Source organism: Electrona antarctica (assembly GCF_951216825.1).
Source record: "Electrona antarctica genome assembly, chromosome: 1".
Classification (NCBI taxonomy): domain Eukaryota; kingdom Metazoa; phylum Chordata; class Actinopteri; order Myctophiformes; family Myctophidae; genus Electrona; species Electrona antarctica.
The window spans coordinates 30,614,648-30,632,384 of record NC_136806.1 but is presented as its reverse complement, the minus strand read 5'-3'; the positions used below and the strand labels follow the sequence as shown (position 1 = coordinate 30,632,384).

Sequence of the window (17,737 nt, the reverse complement as noted above, 5' to 3'; positions counted from 1 at the left end):
TCCATTAAAGGGAAACTTCACCCTTTTTGCAAAAAAAATAATATGTTAATGACCTTTAGAAGATTTAGAACACATTCCTGGGGATCTTTATGTGTGTAATATGTGGTTTTAGATTTTAGCTGTGAGCCCGGTGTCTCTGATGTCATGGACACTGGGCTCACTCACTTCCTGTACTACATGTTGTTTCAGTAAGACAGTCCTCCCCTATCCACAAGGAGGAGCAGTGCACCAAAGCATTATGGGAATTGTAGTCCAGGAAGTGAGTGAGCCCAGTGTATGACATCAGAGACACTGGGCTCACTTCTAAAATATCTAAAACCACACATTACACACATAAAGACCCCCAGGAAAGTGTTCTAAATCTTCTAAATGTCATTAACATATATTTTTTTGCTAAAAGGGTGAAGAATGTCTTCTAAATCGCACGTTTTCTGAAAAACCTATGTTGCTGTAGGTCGTTGTATATCGTCTGGCAGAAACCTCTTTTCACAATTTGAATGAGTTAAAAGAAGTGCACACCAGTAACCCAAAGCCTGAGACGTCATTGACTAACTGTGGTCCACTTTGGACTTGGGTTCATTGTTTCTTTTACTGAAATTACAGTGGTTATTAAACACAACATCTTAATGCTGCACTTTTGTTTTTTTGCGGATAAGATGTGAAGATTCTTCAACTTTTCTGTTTTTCCTCTCCTTGCTCTACACAGGACGATCAACACGTTGCTTCTCAACGAGCTGCCTCAGTTCAACGGCCTGGCCCTCCAGATGATGTGGAGCACACTGGGTACGTTCAGCTGCCTGCACAGAGACCTGGCCACAGACATGGAGCAACTGTTCCAGAGCTTTGCACAGCAGGTACAAACACATGTTAAATGGTATTCCAGTAGGGGGCACGGTGGCACAGTCTGTAGTGATGTCGCCTCACAGCTAGAAGGTCCTGGGTTTGATTCCCGTTGGGGGCGTGTTCTCTCCTCCGCGTCATCAGTGACCATATCCGAGGCGGGGTTGGCAAAAGGGCCTTTCTGTGTGGAGTTTGCATGTTCTCCCCGTGTCCCCTAGGGTAGGTACCCTTACAAAAAACATGCAGTATAATCCTGGTCTCTAAACTACCCTGGCCAGCCGGGGCGCCTGATGGAGGGGAAAGGAACTGGTCGGAATAACGTGTTCCTTCCACGCGTTACAACCGGCCGGGGAAACACTCCCCTGTCAGGTGAAAAGAAGCAGCTTGGACCTCTCATGCATAGAAGGAAGCATGAGGTCAGTCCGCTGTCCCCCCCCCCCAGGTTGGCAGAGGAAGTGTAGCGCCCAGGATTACATTAGATAATTGACACCGGGTGAAAAAATGGGTTGCAAAATCGTGGGATAAAAAAAAAAAAAAAAAAAATGTTTCATGTGGTAGGGGTAATGTTCCAGCAGCTATAAAATCAGACCCGTCTTAACACATTTTATGCGAAGGATGTGTATACACGTACTTTCTAAGCCTTCCATAGGGCAGGGGTTTTCAACGTTTTTGGCTGGGGCCCCCCGAAAGTGCTTTGGCCATGTCTCGTGATATTTACTTTAGCAGCTAATCTCTAATCTCATTTTCTTCTTGTTCACTGTGTTTACGGCAAAACATATGAATCGGGGGCCTGGGCCGGCCGAGCGGTCCAGGCACCTAGGCTGGTAATCCAGCCTGACGCCGTGTCACGGGTTCGAGTCCTGGGCCGGACGACCTTTGCTGCGTGCCTTCCCCCCCATCTCTCTCCCCGTTTCCTGTCAAGCTACTGTGAATCTATCAATAAAGGCAAAAAAGCCAAAAAATATCTTAAAAAAACAAACAAACATACGACTCGGGTTGATATAATGCGATATAATGAGTTACTCTTGGTTGCACCGAAAATAGCAGATCTACAAGATCACAATACATTGTGAGCTTGTAGGTCGGCTATTTTTATGCACAGTGGCTTATGAAATGAATTCTGGGTTGTGGGGAGGGGGGGGGGTATTAATAGTATTAACCACGTACTTAAACCCTCTAGACTTGTGCGGACCGCCTTTTTCCATCTGTACAACATCCTGTGATGCATTTGTGAGCTTGTAGATCTGCTTTTTTGGGGCTAAAGTTCTGTCCAGGACATGGACGCAGCGGTTCAAGTGGTTAAACCAGTGGTCCGGGGACCCCCAGGGGTCCTGGATGGAGTTCCAGGGGGTCCCCAGATCAATGATAGTTTGTAACCAAATGGACCATTATTTTAAATTAACATTGATTTTACAATATAAATTCGGGCCCCAGAGAAATGCCATTACATGGGGGTCCGTAGACTAATGCATGTCAAACTGGGGGTCCTTGAAATTAAACGGGTTGAGAAACACTCAAATCTTCTCATGGGGGTCCCTGGCATATCTCTTCAAATGGGGGTCCGCGGGCTAATTAGTGTCAATTTGGGGGTCCTTGACACGGAAAAGTTTGGGAACCACTGGGTTAAACAATGCGCTGAAATGTACATCAAAAGTATGTGATGCATGTTTTTATACTTTTTTCAATCAATCTGTACTTCCCCTCCATCTTTGGATCTCTCCTACCCCTCCCTCATTCTCTCTCAACCCTGATGTGTGTCTCTCTCTCTCTCTCTCTCTCTCTCTCTCTCTCTCTCTCTCTCTCTCTCTCTCTCTCTCTCTCTCTCTCTCTCTCTCTCTCTCTCTCTCTCTCTCTCTCTCCATGCAGCTGCCACACAGCTCTCTGGAAAGTGGTGCATTCTGGGAGTGGGCGGAGGGGGCGGTGCTGGAGGGAGCGAGTCGGCTGGATACAGTGTGCCGGACTGTCCAGGAAACACTCAATGGCCCCATTGTGCAGGTTGGCTCACGCACTCACACACGCACTCACTCACAACTTAGTTATTATATTATAGCTGTGTGGTGTCAGAGCTGTTGTTTGTTACAGATGTCTGCGTGCTGTTGATTAGGGCAGGGGTTCCCAAAACCTTTTGGCTGGGGACCCCTGGAAATGCTTTGGCCATGTCTCGCAAGTGAGTGTGGAACTATAGTGGCCCTCTGGAGTGAGTGTGGAACTATAGTGGCCCTCCTGGAGTGAGTGTGGAACTATAGTGGCCCTCTGGAGTGAGTGTGGAACTATAGTGGCCCTCTGGAATGAGTGTGGAACTATAGTGGCCCTCTGGAGTGAGTGTGGAACTATAGTGGCCCTCTGGAGTGAGTGTGGAACTATAGTGGCCCTCTGGAATGAGTGTGGAACTATAGTGGCCCTCTGGAGTGAGTGTGGAACTATAGTGGCCCTCTGGAGTGAGTGTGGAACTATAGTGGCCCTCTGGAGTGAGTGTGGAACTATAGTGGCCCTCTGGAGTAAGTGTGGAACTATAGTGGCCCTCTCCATCGTCAAAGTTGCCCACCCCTGGTCTAGGCATGGCGGTCCTTTCCTTGGTGCTTGTCATTGAGTCCCTGGGCTCATTTTCACCAGTACCTACTTACAGTACACCAGGACATGCCGCATAAAAGGTGATGTATCACTAACTGTTTAGGAGTAAAGAACCCCAAATTAAGTCAAAATAGTGTATTATATACTGTACCGTACAAAAGCCTGAATTGTGTTATGTGGTCCCGAACTCCACCTGTCCGGTTCTGCAAGTAGATGAAAAACAAACACCAAGAGTTATTTGCATTTCATTTTTCACCACATTTGACGTGTATAGCCGCTTGTGTTGTGTGTTCAGGGAAGCATGCTAGTATGGTGTGTTCAGTGACGCTCATATGACAGGTTACTGTAGGTCGATGATTAAACAGAGATAATCTAACCAGCAGGGCTCTTAGGTCATTGACCATTTTTCACCGGATCCTGCAGCCACAAACTCAGACTTTGATATTGTAATAAGTTTCTGTATATTTAGAGGATGACGCTAAACTAAAATAAGCATCAAAATATTATATTTCATAATAACATAATACAGTAGTTGATGCTCCACCTTTTGCAATCTCTGAGTGAAATTCCGGCAGTGTATTTAACCTGCTTCTAGTACCTAGCCTTTAAGGTGATGGCCTGCAGGTAACGTGCAAGTTATTTATTTAAAGCAAGAACACGTCACGGCGTAGCTTGTATTTCTTGCTCAGCTGCATGTCGTTCGTTTCAAGTGGGCCACACTCCTTCAGCCCGCTTACTGTGTGATTGCTTGTGTTTAGCCGAGTCATAACAACCGTCAGCTGATTTCACAGGCTGAATAATGTGTCAAGTCACCATGAGCATGACTCATTAGCCACATCTTTCCATCCAGTGACAAGTGTGTGTAAATTGAGGCGTGAGAGGATTGTGGTTCTGTTACAGTAACTGCAGGAAGGTTTGAGATATGGCTGAATAGTTGTCATAAACGTGAAAGAATCCTGTTTCTATAGTATGTAGCTGGATAATAAAGTGTTATTAAACTATGGCAGGACATAATCCGCATTAACAGCACAACATGGCGGGCCACAGCAAACCCATCAACATCAAATCAGACCACCAGCGTATCCTCAATCAGAGATGGATTCAATTTCCGGACAAATTGAAAGAATTGACCCCATATCATCCCAAACTTATGGGAGGAGCCATTTTAATTGAGAAATCTAATCTTTCCTCATTTCAAACGATACGCGATGCCTCTCATCCAGTTAGTGTGAGTGTGAGAGCTGGCTTTGGGAAGTGGGTGTTTTCCACTTGGTCAAAATTAGTCCTTGACTCCTAGCCCAGTGGTTCCCAAATATTTTAGCCCGCGAGGGCCGTGCCCGTTACCCAAAACGGAAATTAGATATTCGCCCCGAATTTACTTATTAAATATTTGTTAAAATTGTATGGAATGGAAAGATTAGCTTTAAAAACCAAATCTACGAAACAAAAAACTAAGGGGACCAATAACAATGTGTCCGTGACCCACAAATGAGTGTCCAAAAGCCTTCTGACTTCATTAACCAATTTAGGACTGAGGCCACATTCTACAAAATGTCTTCACAGTTTTATGAGAAACCTATGTTTCTAGGTTTCTATATCAGTTCAAAACGTTTGCTGTGAAAGAATATATATTCTACGAGCTTGTGGATCTGTTACTAGTTCAACAGCTAGAGTTTAAAATAATGGTTTAAAGTGGTTAAAAGCTAAAAGGTGACACAGATGTATAAATAATGGTTTAAAGTGGTTAAAAGCTATAAGGTGACACAGATGCGTTCCAGTCCTTAATGGGTTCCTTTCTCTGCTTCCCACAGCCCCTGAGCCCGTCGTCCCAGCGCCGCCTGAAGCAGCTGACCCAGAAGCACGGCTCCGGAAAGATCTACCAGGTGATCAGTGCCGTGGTGGGCAGCCGCGACCTGGACCTCAGCCTGGCCCGTGGCGAGCTGGTGGCCATCGTCAGCGAGGCTGACAGCCGAGGGGACAGAAAGAGGTGGCTGGTGGATGCCGGGGGTAAGAGAGACCATTAGTATAACCTTTTGGTTGACCAACAGAATCACTAGTACAAATGGGTTTGTAGAACGAAAGGATATGACCAAAAGAATAAGGTCACGAATACACACAGCCGAAATGAGTTTTCTTCGAGTGGTGGCTGGTATCTCCCTTAGAGAAGTTCAGTCACGCGAGAGAGACTCGGAGTAGAGTCGCTGCTTCTTCGCCTGGAAAGGATCCAGCTTAGGTGGTTCGGGCATCTGGTTAGGATGCCCTCGGGCATCTCCCCCTAGGGAGGTCCTCGAGGCACGTCCCACTGGGAGGAGACCCGGGGCAGGTGTAGCGCAGGTGGAGCGATCACATCGATTCACTGGCCTTGGAACGTCTCGGGATCCCCCAGGAGGAAGTTACTAATGTTGCCCTGGAGAGGGAACTCTGGAGCTCTCTGGTGGAGCTGTTGCCCCCGCGACCCGACTACGGATAAGCGGTTGAAGATGGATGGATGGATGGCGTTTGTAGAGCCAACATTTAAGTGGCCAAGGCACACCAGTGGGCAACAAGCGCACATTCATAACTTTTTGTATACAGTAGTTTATTTTTATATAGTCTATATTGGAATATAATAATGTGTGGTTGTCAAAATCCCAAGGCACAGCTGGACTTGTCTCATCATGGCACACAATGTGACTCAGAATACCATTTGGGAACCACTGCTTTAGCCATCAATTTCATAAAGAATTACAGACAGCTGAAAGGATGACACACAAGTAAACTAGAAAAAGTGCCCCTTGGGGCACAGGGCTCCACCAGGCCAGGTCAGGTTTTGGCCTCCTGGTGGCGCTATAATAGGCCAATGTGAAAAGGGTGCCATTTGTTCTTACGCCTTTGATGGCAATTAGATGATTTGAGGCATTTTGTTCCAAAAATGTGTTTTGCAAAAATCCACCTGTTGGTGGCGCTATATCAGGCCAATGTGAAAAGGGTGGGATATATATATATTCACGTAAATTGCACGCTGCGTTCATGATTTGAGGCTTTTTGTTCAAAACGGGCCAATCCTGCAAACTTTGAAAGCCAATGTTAGTCAATTAGGATGAAATATCGGACAGATCCATGTTGAGCACATGACTATAGAGATACTGTGTAACAATTTGTGGGATTTTTGGACGAAATCTGGAGAAGTAATATAAAAAAATGTGTTTTACAAAAGTCGGCCTCCTGGTGGCGCTATAACAGGCCGTTCTGGAAAATTTGGGGCAGAGGTTCATCGTTGCCATCTAGGGAGTGTGTGTGTGCAAAGTTTGGCATTGACCGGCTTAACGGTGCCGGAGATTAGCTGGTAACTGACGTACAGACACACACACACAGACGGAGTGTAAAACATACTCTCTCCCCATGCCTTCGGCCTGGAGACAAAAAACAATACAATGACCTACTACTTGTTGTGTTCACATGGGGTATTTACACACAGTTCAGGAACCAAAACCCCAAAAGTTGACTATACACCTACCGGAAGTAGGAGTTTAACGTTTACTGCAAAAGTCATGAAAATGATCTATGAAGTGACTCACCACATACTGTATGGCCTGCAGTGTAGGCAATAAAAAAAACGCCAGTCTGAGTTAAAAAACAACTACTATTTTCTACTGTTTGTTTTTACATCATACTTGCACAGATTGTCTACACAGGTAGTGTACTTTAGGCTCTTTTTGAGGATTTGTTCCTGCACTAACAGCAGAACCTACATATTCCCATCCTTCAACACCAATGTTGTTGCTGGATTTACATTTTTAGATGACTGTGCAAGCAGTCACTGGGTACGTTTACATGAGGTCTTTCAACCCCTCTTAATTCCGAATAGAAGTTAAATCCTATTAAACGTTGTCATGTAAACACCTACAAAAACTTAAATCCGAATGAAAATGCTCGATGCGATTTAAAAACCATTCCGATGTCACTGGCCGGATTATTCCGATGTTCAATGCGATTGAAAGAAAATTGGACTCATGTATACACTGCTTCGGATGTAAATTCATTCTGGTCTTTCTGAGCATGCTCATTTCCAAGGCGCTCCAACTCCAAGGCGCTCATATCCAAGGCGCGCCGAGGAGTTTGCACATAGAGCGCGTTATTTCGTGCATTTTGCAGATCCGAAATCCACAAAAAAAAAACGTGGAGCAGCAGCAGCAGTGGTGATGATCCCCCTGATCTGTGAGTGTTCAAAGATCCAACCGTCCCGAGTTGGGTATCACTCTGATAATTTTCAAACATGTTTGAAAGGCCTATAGGTTATATAGCCAGCCTATATGTATCTGGATGCTTCATGCTACTGTAGGCTAAGTGCATCGGGGGACTCACAGAAAGACGGAGGAGAGAGAGGACGAAATCCCGTCAGTCCGCTGTTCAGTAATCTCTCTCTCTCACACACACACACACACACACGCACACACACGCACACACACATTCCCAAGAATATACGCTATTATCGCTATCCTATGTCCATCCTATCCCTTTAAACTTTTATGAAATGAAATGAAATGAAATCTATATTTACCCAGGGTATCTGGGCTAAGCTCAAGAACTTGTTTCCAGCCAGGCCCTGCTCATAGAACACATTTCATCGTAGTGGTTGATGCCTTGTTCAAGGGCATTTCAGCGGTGGTAATTTTAACGTGTCGGACGGCTGGTTCGAACTGGGAACCTTCCGGTATCTAGACCGCGCCGCTATCCGTTCGGCCACCGCTGCCACTATATAACTTGCCTATTCCAAGTTGCAACCAAAACGTCATGAAACATAACGGCTTTGCAGTTTAATTGTATTGATGACCAGCTGCCTGCAATCAATCTAGTATTAAACACCCAATTGGTAGCCTACTTTATGCCATAATGATGCGGCGATGGTGTATCGTGCAGATAAGCTATGCATTATATGCTTTATGCGATGTACAGATGGGACACGTTGTCAGCCTGTAGATCAGCGCTTACAACGCTTGGCGTGTGTTGTAGGGAGAGGGCACATATGGGGCTAGGCGTGTGTGTGTGTTCAACAGTCTCTCTCTCTCTCTTCACGTGAATTAACATGTATCATGTCTTATATCACATCTCCTTGTAAACGCTCATTCAGAATGACCATTTCCCATGTAAACACGCAGCAAAAAACATTACTTCGGATGCATTTTATTCGGAAGTATTTATTCGGAATGATCAGCCTGCATGTAACCGCGGCCACTGTTAGACTGTTAGTGCTAAAGCTACAGTATGACACCCACCTCCTGTCACTGGAGATGGTGAAAACAGCTAATGACAGGATGCTACTGATTCCAGTGATGATTTTGTCGACTAAAACAATGACGAAAAATGTTCGTCGACTCCGTTCTTCACTGACGGAACCTAAATGGAAATTAAATTAAAACTAAGCTATGATGACTAAAACTAAGACTAAATATATTGACAATTTCACCAACAAATAAAAACTAGACTAAAATGCTAGGAAGGGACTAGTGGACAAGAGATCCAGTATAAGTCATTTTACACTTGGTTGCAGACTGAAAATAGCAGCTCTATTTTCAGCAAGTGTAAAATCAGGCATCAAAGCTGGCCAAAATACATTTTAGTCAACTATATTTAGTCGTCTAAAACTAGCTAGACTAACACTAAAACATTCCAGATGACTAAAATGTGACTAAAACTAAATGAAAACTATTCAAGAGACTATGACTAAAACTAAAATCAACATTTCCTGTCAAAAACAACACTGACTGATTCTACTTCTCCAAAGAGTTGGTCAGTGGAGCCACCTGTTGGTGGACTGCTGTCATTGCCATGAAATTGCATAGTACTACTATTTGATGCACAGATACTGTGCTTTTATGTATCTAAATACCAATACAAATGCAGATAGTACATGAATTGGACGCACATTTATTTCAATTTCTAAAACGGTTAGTCCCAATACTTGATTCTGCCATGGTAAATCTCACGATAATCCACACCTTCAATCACTTTATATCATTTCCAGCTGCATTACATTTATCCCACAGTTATGTAGCTGAACTGGGGAAGGGGAGCACTTGATTGCCTTACAAAACACTGGCCGTGCGGGAGTCTAAGCACCGCCCACGCTCATATGACTGTGAATGTGCGGCTCCGGGCGGCCTCGTAAAAACATCAAGCACCTCCGTCTGAGTAAAAACAAGGAATTGTGGCTGGCTCTAGTGGGCACAAAGCGGCACAAAGTGTAGCTACTTTTGTGAATTAGGAATAGTTTTTGTAACCGTTTTAGAAAAGCAATAAAACGGTCCCAGTTTACTGGGTATTTTAAGTACTGTATTTAAGTAAATGTATTTAGTTACTTTCCACCAGTGGCCAGTAGGTTGTTGTTGTTGTTTCCTCTGGGGGGGGGGGGGTAAACCCATTTAGACCTGAGGCTGATTCTACAAATGTCTTCTAAATCCAGTCAGTTTTCTGAAAATGTTTCTATGTCAGTGGTGCTCAACCTTTTTCATGTCAAGGACCCCCAGAATCATCTGTATTTGGCTGCGGACCCCCATCTGAAAATATGTTGTTCCAGGGAACCCTCCCAGAAGTAAAGATTTGAGTTAAAAACATTCGCTCTGAAAGAATATATATTAAAAGATTTACGCCACATTTTCGCGATTCTTCAAAAATAGCAGATCTAGCGCGGCACTCTGTGCCACGCTATGAGCTTTTAGATCTGCTATTTTTCAATAGCTAAAGTATAACCTAATGCTTAAAACGCCAAAAGGGGTTCCCACCCTGAATGGGTCAAAAGGAAATTGGTTTGGTTCTTTGTCCACTTCCTCCCGGGTGCTTCTGTGTTCATTCCTACTAACAACAATGCTACGTGTTTAGAGCGGCGGTGCTGACAGATTCCGTGGAATCCGTCTGGAGAGATGAGCAGTTCTCCTGATGGGCTCTTGTTTCCTATCGTGTGTCTCTGTCCAGGCCCGAGGGGCTACGTTGCCGCCTCCAAGCTGGTGCGCTATCACCAGGCAACAGAGGATCCGCCCCCATCGCCATCGCCTCACCTACACCTGCCAGTGGGCGGGCCCACCATGAGGAGACATTCTACCCCAGAGAGCCAGTCCATGACGACCTTGACCCTGCCCTGCTTCCAGGTAATCCACATTGTGGGCTATGTAATTCTTCTGCTTGGACGGCAAATTTAATTGAATTGAATGGAATTTAATTTAAAGATATATTCAGTGATTTCACTTAATTAAAATATCACTTTTTTGTGTGATAATCCTCCCAAATATAGAGTGCACTGACCATATAAGGAGTTCCTCCTTGTCCCCAGTTAACCACTGGGGTCATAAAACCTTAGGTTTCGTTTTTGGCTAGAGGGCCCAGCCTTCATCCAGTCATGATCTAGTCGGGGCGGGCCTTGGTGCACGTGCTGTTGGCCTGTTGTGTGTCCCCCCAACTGTAGAGTGTGTGCATGTGCATGTGCACATCTGGTTATACCGGGGTGGTCCGGGGGGGTTTCCAAATCACCCAAATAACTGAATGCTCCTTTAAGTGAGATGAGGTTTAGCCCTTAACACATTTATCGGATTTATTTATTTTTTATCGTGAAAATACCTTCACTGCGGGAGTGTTTCACTAACCTTTGAAGAATCACCCGGTTGTGATCGTAGCTCCATTTCACAAAAGTCCGCCTTAAAATAGTGCCATCACTTGTCATAGTGTCAAAACATTCCACAGTCCCGTTCAACAACAAGAACGGAGAACAGAGCGACCTGGAGGCTGCCAATGATTCTCCATAGGCATTGCATTGTGACTACATTACCCAGAAGCTCTGAGAGGCCAGCATCAGTTTTTTTTCCCCACAGTGTCTGCTGAAAACCTTGTATGTCTTAAAAGTTATCAAAAACGGCGAATAAAACAAACACAACTTGGGTAACTCGTTGTTGGGAGGGAAAGATGGAGGGAATGAGGGGTGCATGGTTTAATGTTTAATCTGTGGTACATTGAGGGGTGCATGGTTTAATCTGTGGTACATTGAGGGGTGCATGGTTTAATCTGTGGTACATTGAGGGGTGCATGGTTTAATCTGTGGTACATTGAGGGGTGCATGGTTTAATGTTTGTGCTCAGGTCTGGTGGGTGGAGGTTGCAGGGATTATTATTCATTGACATTACAGTGTTGCCTGTCAAACACATAAATCAGTCGCGTGCGTGCGTGCGCGTGCGTGTGTGTGTGTGTGGCCTTGGAGGCTCCTCCATCAACCATGGCCCTGGCTCTCCTCAAATACACAGCTGGCTCCCGTTAAGTCACTAATCATGAGCACACATGGCATCCAATCAATCACTTGCATATACACAGTGGCGACGACTACGGGGGTGCCTGGGAGCTGGAGCACCCCTGAACAAAATAGGAACACAAATTAGCACCCCTGAGCTTCCCTCCCCCATGATGACAGTGGTTTTGTCACGTAGTCGCACTCCTGACAGTATTCGCCTCTGCATATGCAGTACACAGAACGCCCACACATCTCTCCAGCCAACCACAGTCCACACTGCTCCACTGCAGTGGTGGAAAAAAGTACTTGTATCAATACAAAAAGACGTACTCTGTTACAAGTACATGGAGTTCTGGAGTTAAAAATGTACTTGAGTAAAAGTACAAAAAGTATTGACATCGAAATGTACTTAAAGTAACAAAAGTAAAAGTGCTCATTATGCATAATGTCTCATTTCAAGTTTTGAAATGTATAAAAAAATAATTTGAAAATAGCTCACAGTGAGTAGATTCGCTGTTTTCAAATGGCCAAAAAGTATATATTTATACATATAACATACTATATATATATATAGTTAGTTAGTTAGTTGCTGCGAGAGTGAGGTCTAGCCAACACCAACTCGGGATTCCTGGATCGCTGCCCTCCACAACTTCCTATCCAACATAATCAGGTTCTTGAGCTCTGCAGTGTTGTCAGCCAAGCTGTTGCGCCGCAGCACGTTTATATATGTATAGGTGGTACGCTTCTTTCCCCTCCCCTGCCCTGGGTTGGATCCCAAGTTCTGGGTGCCTGACACAGTGCACTGCCAGCCTCATCTTATATGGCTGTTGGTTAATGGATGTTTTGTAATAATCAAAATCAACAAAGTAACTAAAGTCTTCAAATAAATGTAGTGGAGTAAAAGTACAACATTTGCCTCTGAGATGTATGATGCTCGCTGCATTTTTTTGTCAGCAAAAGGCTAATGAAGCGCTAATTGGTAATAATTGTGAGGGCAGAGCTAATGTCATTGCTGCTCCTGAGGCCACTCTTAGGAGGCGAGTAGACTGTTGATAGCCCCGATGGACTACTCCGTCATATTTAAGCAATATTACACTCAAGGGAGTGCGTTCCCTCATTAATGGCATGCCTGAGTTGCTGCAAGAATGAGCCGTTAGGCAAGTTCTGTAAGCAGCGCAGAAGTGCCATTAATGACAGTAACGCACACCCTCGAGTGTAATATTGCGATTTTACAACAATTACCCTTAAAACTAAGAGAGTCGCTAAAAAAAACATATTTTTTCTAATGACAGATGGAGCCACTACGACCACAAATGTCCCAAGAAACTAGCTAGCCTAGCCACCAAGTCTGCTGCGCTCTGGGAGAAGAACATAGCTGAATTCTTTTTTTTAATTAGGTGTTCCATGATGCTGTTTTGAAGCACGGCTAGAAGGCTGTTTCAACCAAACAGATTGCTTCCTCGAAACGACCTGTTGTATTAACTGCATTTCTGCGCGCTATTATGTCTAAATTGTCCGAGTAACCTTTGCAAAATGTGTCAGTTTGGTCTGCATGTGTCTGTGTATGATGATGGGCCTGCCGATGTGGTGCCGTGTACTTCCGCGTATGCTAAACTCAAAGCACAGCCCCTGTAGCAGCAGAGAGATCAGTATAACATTTTGGATATCTTGGTGTGTTGACCTGCTCTTGTATATTACATATTGATTTAATTTTATCTTAACATCACTCACCCCATCCACCCTTTCCCCCTATCACCCATCATGTCACCCTCACCCCCTCCCCACCGTACCTTTCACCACCCCTTAAACCCGGTGCTCCTTCACCCCTCCCCCCACCTCCCTCCCTCCCTCCATCCGTCCCCAGGTGGTGGCGGGCTACGACTTCTCGGCGCGGGGGAATCACGAGGTGTCGCTGAGGGCGGGCGACCCTGTCCGGGTCCTGGAGCGCCACGACAAGCGGGGCAACCCCGAGTGGAACCTGGTGGAGACGCGGGGCGGCCAGCGGGGCTATGTCCCCGCCAACTACCTGACCGTCATGTCCGTCGTCACAACTCCCACCCTGGCCACGACGGCGTGCGGAGCCTCGCCCACCCGCGCCTTCGCGCCCTACCGCTAAGGATGCTCACAGGTGGCCCAAGGACGAGGCGGCTTGATTGTAACTTATTGGTTTCAACACACAAACGCGTTCCGAGAGAGACGGAGGCTAAGATATCTGTAAAGCTATGTACAGAGTGGGAAATTGTATTTCCCGTATTTATGAAGGAGCATAGATCAACAACAAAAAAGACCAATGGGTTTGGTAGGGGTTTCCAGGCTGAAAGCACCTCAGTGCCAACGAGGAAGAAGAGAGGCTCAATATAATGTCGGACAGGAAAATATTGTTCATGGGATAATATTATTAGGGTTTTAACACTACCCAGACACAAAGAAGATGGGCTGAAAGTATGCAGCAAGAAGATGCTGTTAAATTGACCCCCTATCAATGCATTTTGACTTTCTCCACCAGTAGCCTACACTACAGGATGACGGTAGACCGACACGATGACTGATTGATGGACTGGTTGATGCAAACATGATGCGATATCGTGCTTGTGGTGGTTGAAAACCACCCTTACTAAGAGCTAAGACTGAAGTGTAAGGTTTTAACCCGAAGGAGATTTGAACCCCAAATAGCTCGATTGACCACTTACGGCGACGTAACGGAAGAGACAATGGAAGAGAAATTATTCGCAGGAGGGAAGGAACTGTTTGTGGGCGTGCATGCAAGCATGTATGTGCGCTGAGCCAAGTATTATTCAGCAGCTGATGTGTGTGTGTGTGTGTGTGTGTGTGTGTGTGTGTGGTGTGTCTCTGAAGTGGTGCTTCTGTCTGTAATATATTTTGCACCAACCTTTCTTCAGCACTGTTGAGAAGTGTGTGTGTGTGTTTACAGCGATCTTTCTAACCGGGCCAAGCGAGATGTCCCGAGGACGAGGCGACTGACGGGTGCTCACTGGCGTCGTCCTCACCGTAGCTTGATGTAAATGTACACGCAGTGGTGGGAAAAGTACCCCTTTGTTTTACTTAAGTAAAAGTATAAATACTGCAATGATCTACATTGCAGTATGTATACTGTACTCCGTTACAAGTAGAAGTCCTGTATTAAAAATGTACTCAAGTAAAAGTACAACATTATCTGCCTCAAGAAGTAAAAGTACTCATATTGCAGAATGGCCCACTTCAGAAGTTGAAAATGGGTACAAAATCTTTTGAAAATAGCATATCTACAAGCTCACAATGCTGCGCGATGCGACGAAATCGTGACGAAAATCGCCCACCTACGACGAGCTTACAGCTTAACAGGTCTGTGTCGTGCGACAGAGCATAAACTAGAAAAAGTGCCTCTCGGGGCATTTTTTTCAGGATAGGAGCGTTAAAAGAAAAAAGCCAAGTGGCATTTCTTCTGTGTACCGATTTGTGTGAAATTTTGATTAAATCTGAAGGAGTAATATCAAAAAATGTGTTTTACATAAGTCGACCTCCTGGTGGCGCTATAAAGAGCAGATGTGAAAAATACAGGGCAAAGGTTTGTCCTTGGCCTCTAGGGAGTGTGCATTAGGGTAGAAGACCCTACGCCTCCCAGCCATTGTAAAATACCCGGTAACCTGAGACCTCTCGTGGCTTATTGCTTTTCTAAAACGGTTACAAACATAGCAATATTATTAACCTAATAAAACTATTAAATTCACAAAAGTAGCTACGCTTTGCGCCACCTGAGCGAGCCACATCACTTCCTTGTTTTGCTCGGCAAGTAGGCTATGGGGAGAATAGCGCTTGATGTCTTTACGGGGCTGCCTGGAGCCACACATTCACAGTCATATGAGCCGGGCGGTGCTTAGACGCCCGCACGGCATGAGTTTGTAAAGCAATCAAGCGCTCCCCTTCCCCAGTACAGCTACAGAGCTGCGAAATCAGCTGGGAATTATATAAAGTGATTGAAGGTGTGGGTTATCGGTGAAATTTACAACGGTCACGTGACGGTAACCAGCCAATCAGAATCAAGTATTGGGACTAACCGTTTTAGAAACAAAGTTTTACACAGATCGGTGTACTTATAGGTAAAATCACGAATAGGCCAGTTATAGCACCACCATGAGGCTGTTGTGAGAAGTTTCAAGTGGCATTTGTTCATCGGCCTAGTGGGAATGTGAGTGCAAAATGTCACGGAAAGCACACGATGTGATCGTGAGTTGCGGCATTTTGTTCAAAACAGAGCACTCATGTGAACTTTGAAAGCCAATCTTAGCCAATCAGGATGGAGTATGAAAAATCTGAAAGACTCCTTTCTTTGAATGGCTATAGAGAGACTGTGTAATGTCAAAATGTTTCAATGTTTCAAAAAATGTTTGCAAATATCAGCCTCCTGGTGGTGCTATAACAGGCCCATATGAAACATTTGGGGCAGAGGTTCAGCTCTGGCATCCAGGGAGTGTGTGTGCAGAGTTTGCCTGCGATCAAGCCAACTGTGCCAGAGATTAGCTGTCCACAGACGGACACACGGACAGACAGACAGACACACACACGGACGGACGGAGTGAAAAATATACTCTCCCCATGCCTTTGGCTGGTGGAGACAATTAGGCTTCAGAAGGACTGGTGGTGGTGGAGGTGGAGAGGTGAAAGAGGAGGCTGGGGGGGGGGGGACAAAAATAGCGAGCATGAAATGTCAGGCGGAGAGATAACGGAGAGAAAATAGGATGGCGGGAGGCAAACTAAATGAAGACGGAGAGGAAAGGGGAGAGAGAGGAAGGCAAGAAATTGCAGACTCTGTCAATCTTGCTCTTGCAGAGGCGGAAAGCCGGTCCCTCTCTTCCCTACTACTGTCCGCTCTGTTTATCTTGTCTTGACTCTGCTTTTAACTACCCTATTCGGCGCATGTTGTTGTAAGAAAACATTCTACGGAAATAGCACATTTCCATACCCGTATTTGAGCCTGTGTATCAGGTATTTTCAGGTGAAGAGATTTTAGTTAAACAGAAACAGAATTGATCTCTCCTGAACTTCCTTGATACTGATATGGACAGAAAACCCATTGCGAGTCTCTATCTGGGACTCAAACTAGTTCTTGGAAGTTCTTTACAGATGATTCCCCATAAGAGCCAACATATAGCAATACGTCTCCTGATATCCTCAGAGACCTACAAACGCTGACTCAAGTCTCCCATTCAGCTCCTGACCTGCATGGGAGAGAGGCCTCATATTGAAGCTTAGGTTACTTGGCAAAAGGCAAATGCAATAACTACTTTTGATGTTTGTTTGTTTTTAATGCTGCACTACTAGAGAATGTTCATGCATGGCGAATTTTGGCGGCCCCAAGTGGCAGCAAGAAGTAACTGTTTTGATACTTGAGCCACTGGTCATATCATAGCAGACCACTGAAGCTCATTGCGTTACATGTATAGTATTTTATACTATACATGTATCAGGGACGATGAGCTGATCTAATGCGTTTTCAATCCCTTATGTGATTTCTAAACATAAATCATATATATTTTGCTTAAAAAGTTTGCATAGTGCAGCTTTAAATGACAATGGCCATGACCAGGCTCAACATACATTTGAGTCTTAAATGATACATATAACCACGTACTATCGACTTGTGTGCCAACAAGCTGCTAGCAATATTTTTGGTCAGTGCGATTGGTTGGTAAAGCTGTACCTTTGTAGGCACGGCAATGGCATGCCAGGGCAGTTCCATAATGTGTGTGCGTGCGTGCGTGTGTGTGAGTGGGCACGTTATTCAAATTGGGAATGAGGCAGGGAACGAGGTCACATTTTTCAGCCACGATATTGCGCTCCATTCTGAGTCAGAGTTTTTTCTGCAGACTTAACGGTTTCAGCTGCTGGAGGGGAGGTGATGAGCCACGCTACCGAACCAGTGACTACACCGTGTTACATTGCCCCCTCCACCCACAGCCGAGACAGCTTAGCTCCCACGTGTGTGTGTGTGTGTGTGTGTGTGTGTGTGTGTGTGTGTGTGTGTGTGTGTGTGTGTGTGTACGCGAGTTGGAGTGTGTGCATGGATATAGGCAGCAT

At 45.2% G+C, this 17,737-nt stretch overlaps 1 protein-coding gene across 4 annotated transcripts in view; it reads left to right on the top strand.

The window, feature by feature from the left end:
* Positions 1 to 15,365, top strand: part of arhgef37 (Rho guanine nucleotide exchange factor (GEF) 37) — a 44,265-nt gene extending 28,900 nt beyond the window's left edge. For 3 of the 4 annotated variants that reach the window (XM_079525741.1, XM_079525744.1, XM_079525743.1), the window contains 5 exons: positions 707 to 854; positions 2,707 to 2,835; positions 5,223 to 5,418; positions 10,363 to 10,535; positions 13,527 to 15,360. In XM_079525741.1, the coding sequence (XP_079381867.1) occupies positions 707 to 854; positions 2,707 to 2,835; positions 5,223 to 5,418; positions 10,363 to 10,535; positions 13,527 to 13,778 (898 nt within the window). In that variant the 3' untranslated portion in view covers positions 13,779 to 15,360. Of the gene's footprint in view, positions 1 to 706; positions 855 to 2,706; positions 2,836 to 5,222; positions 5,419 to 10,362; positions 10,536 to 13,526 lie in introns of all 4 variants that reach the window. The other variant, XM_079525742.1, reaches the window with a different exon arrangement.
* Positions 15,366 to 17,737: the final 2,372 nt, after the last annotated feature.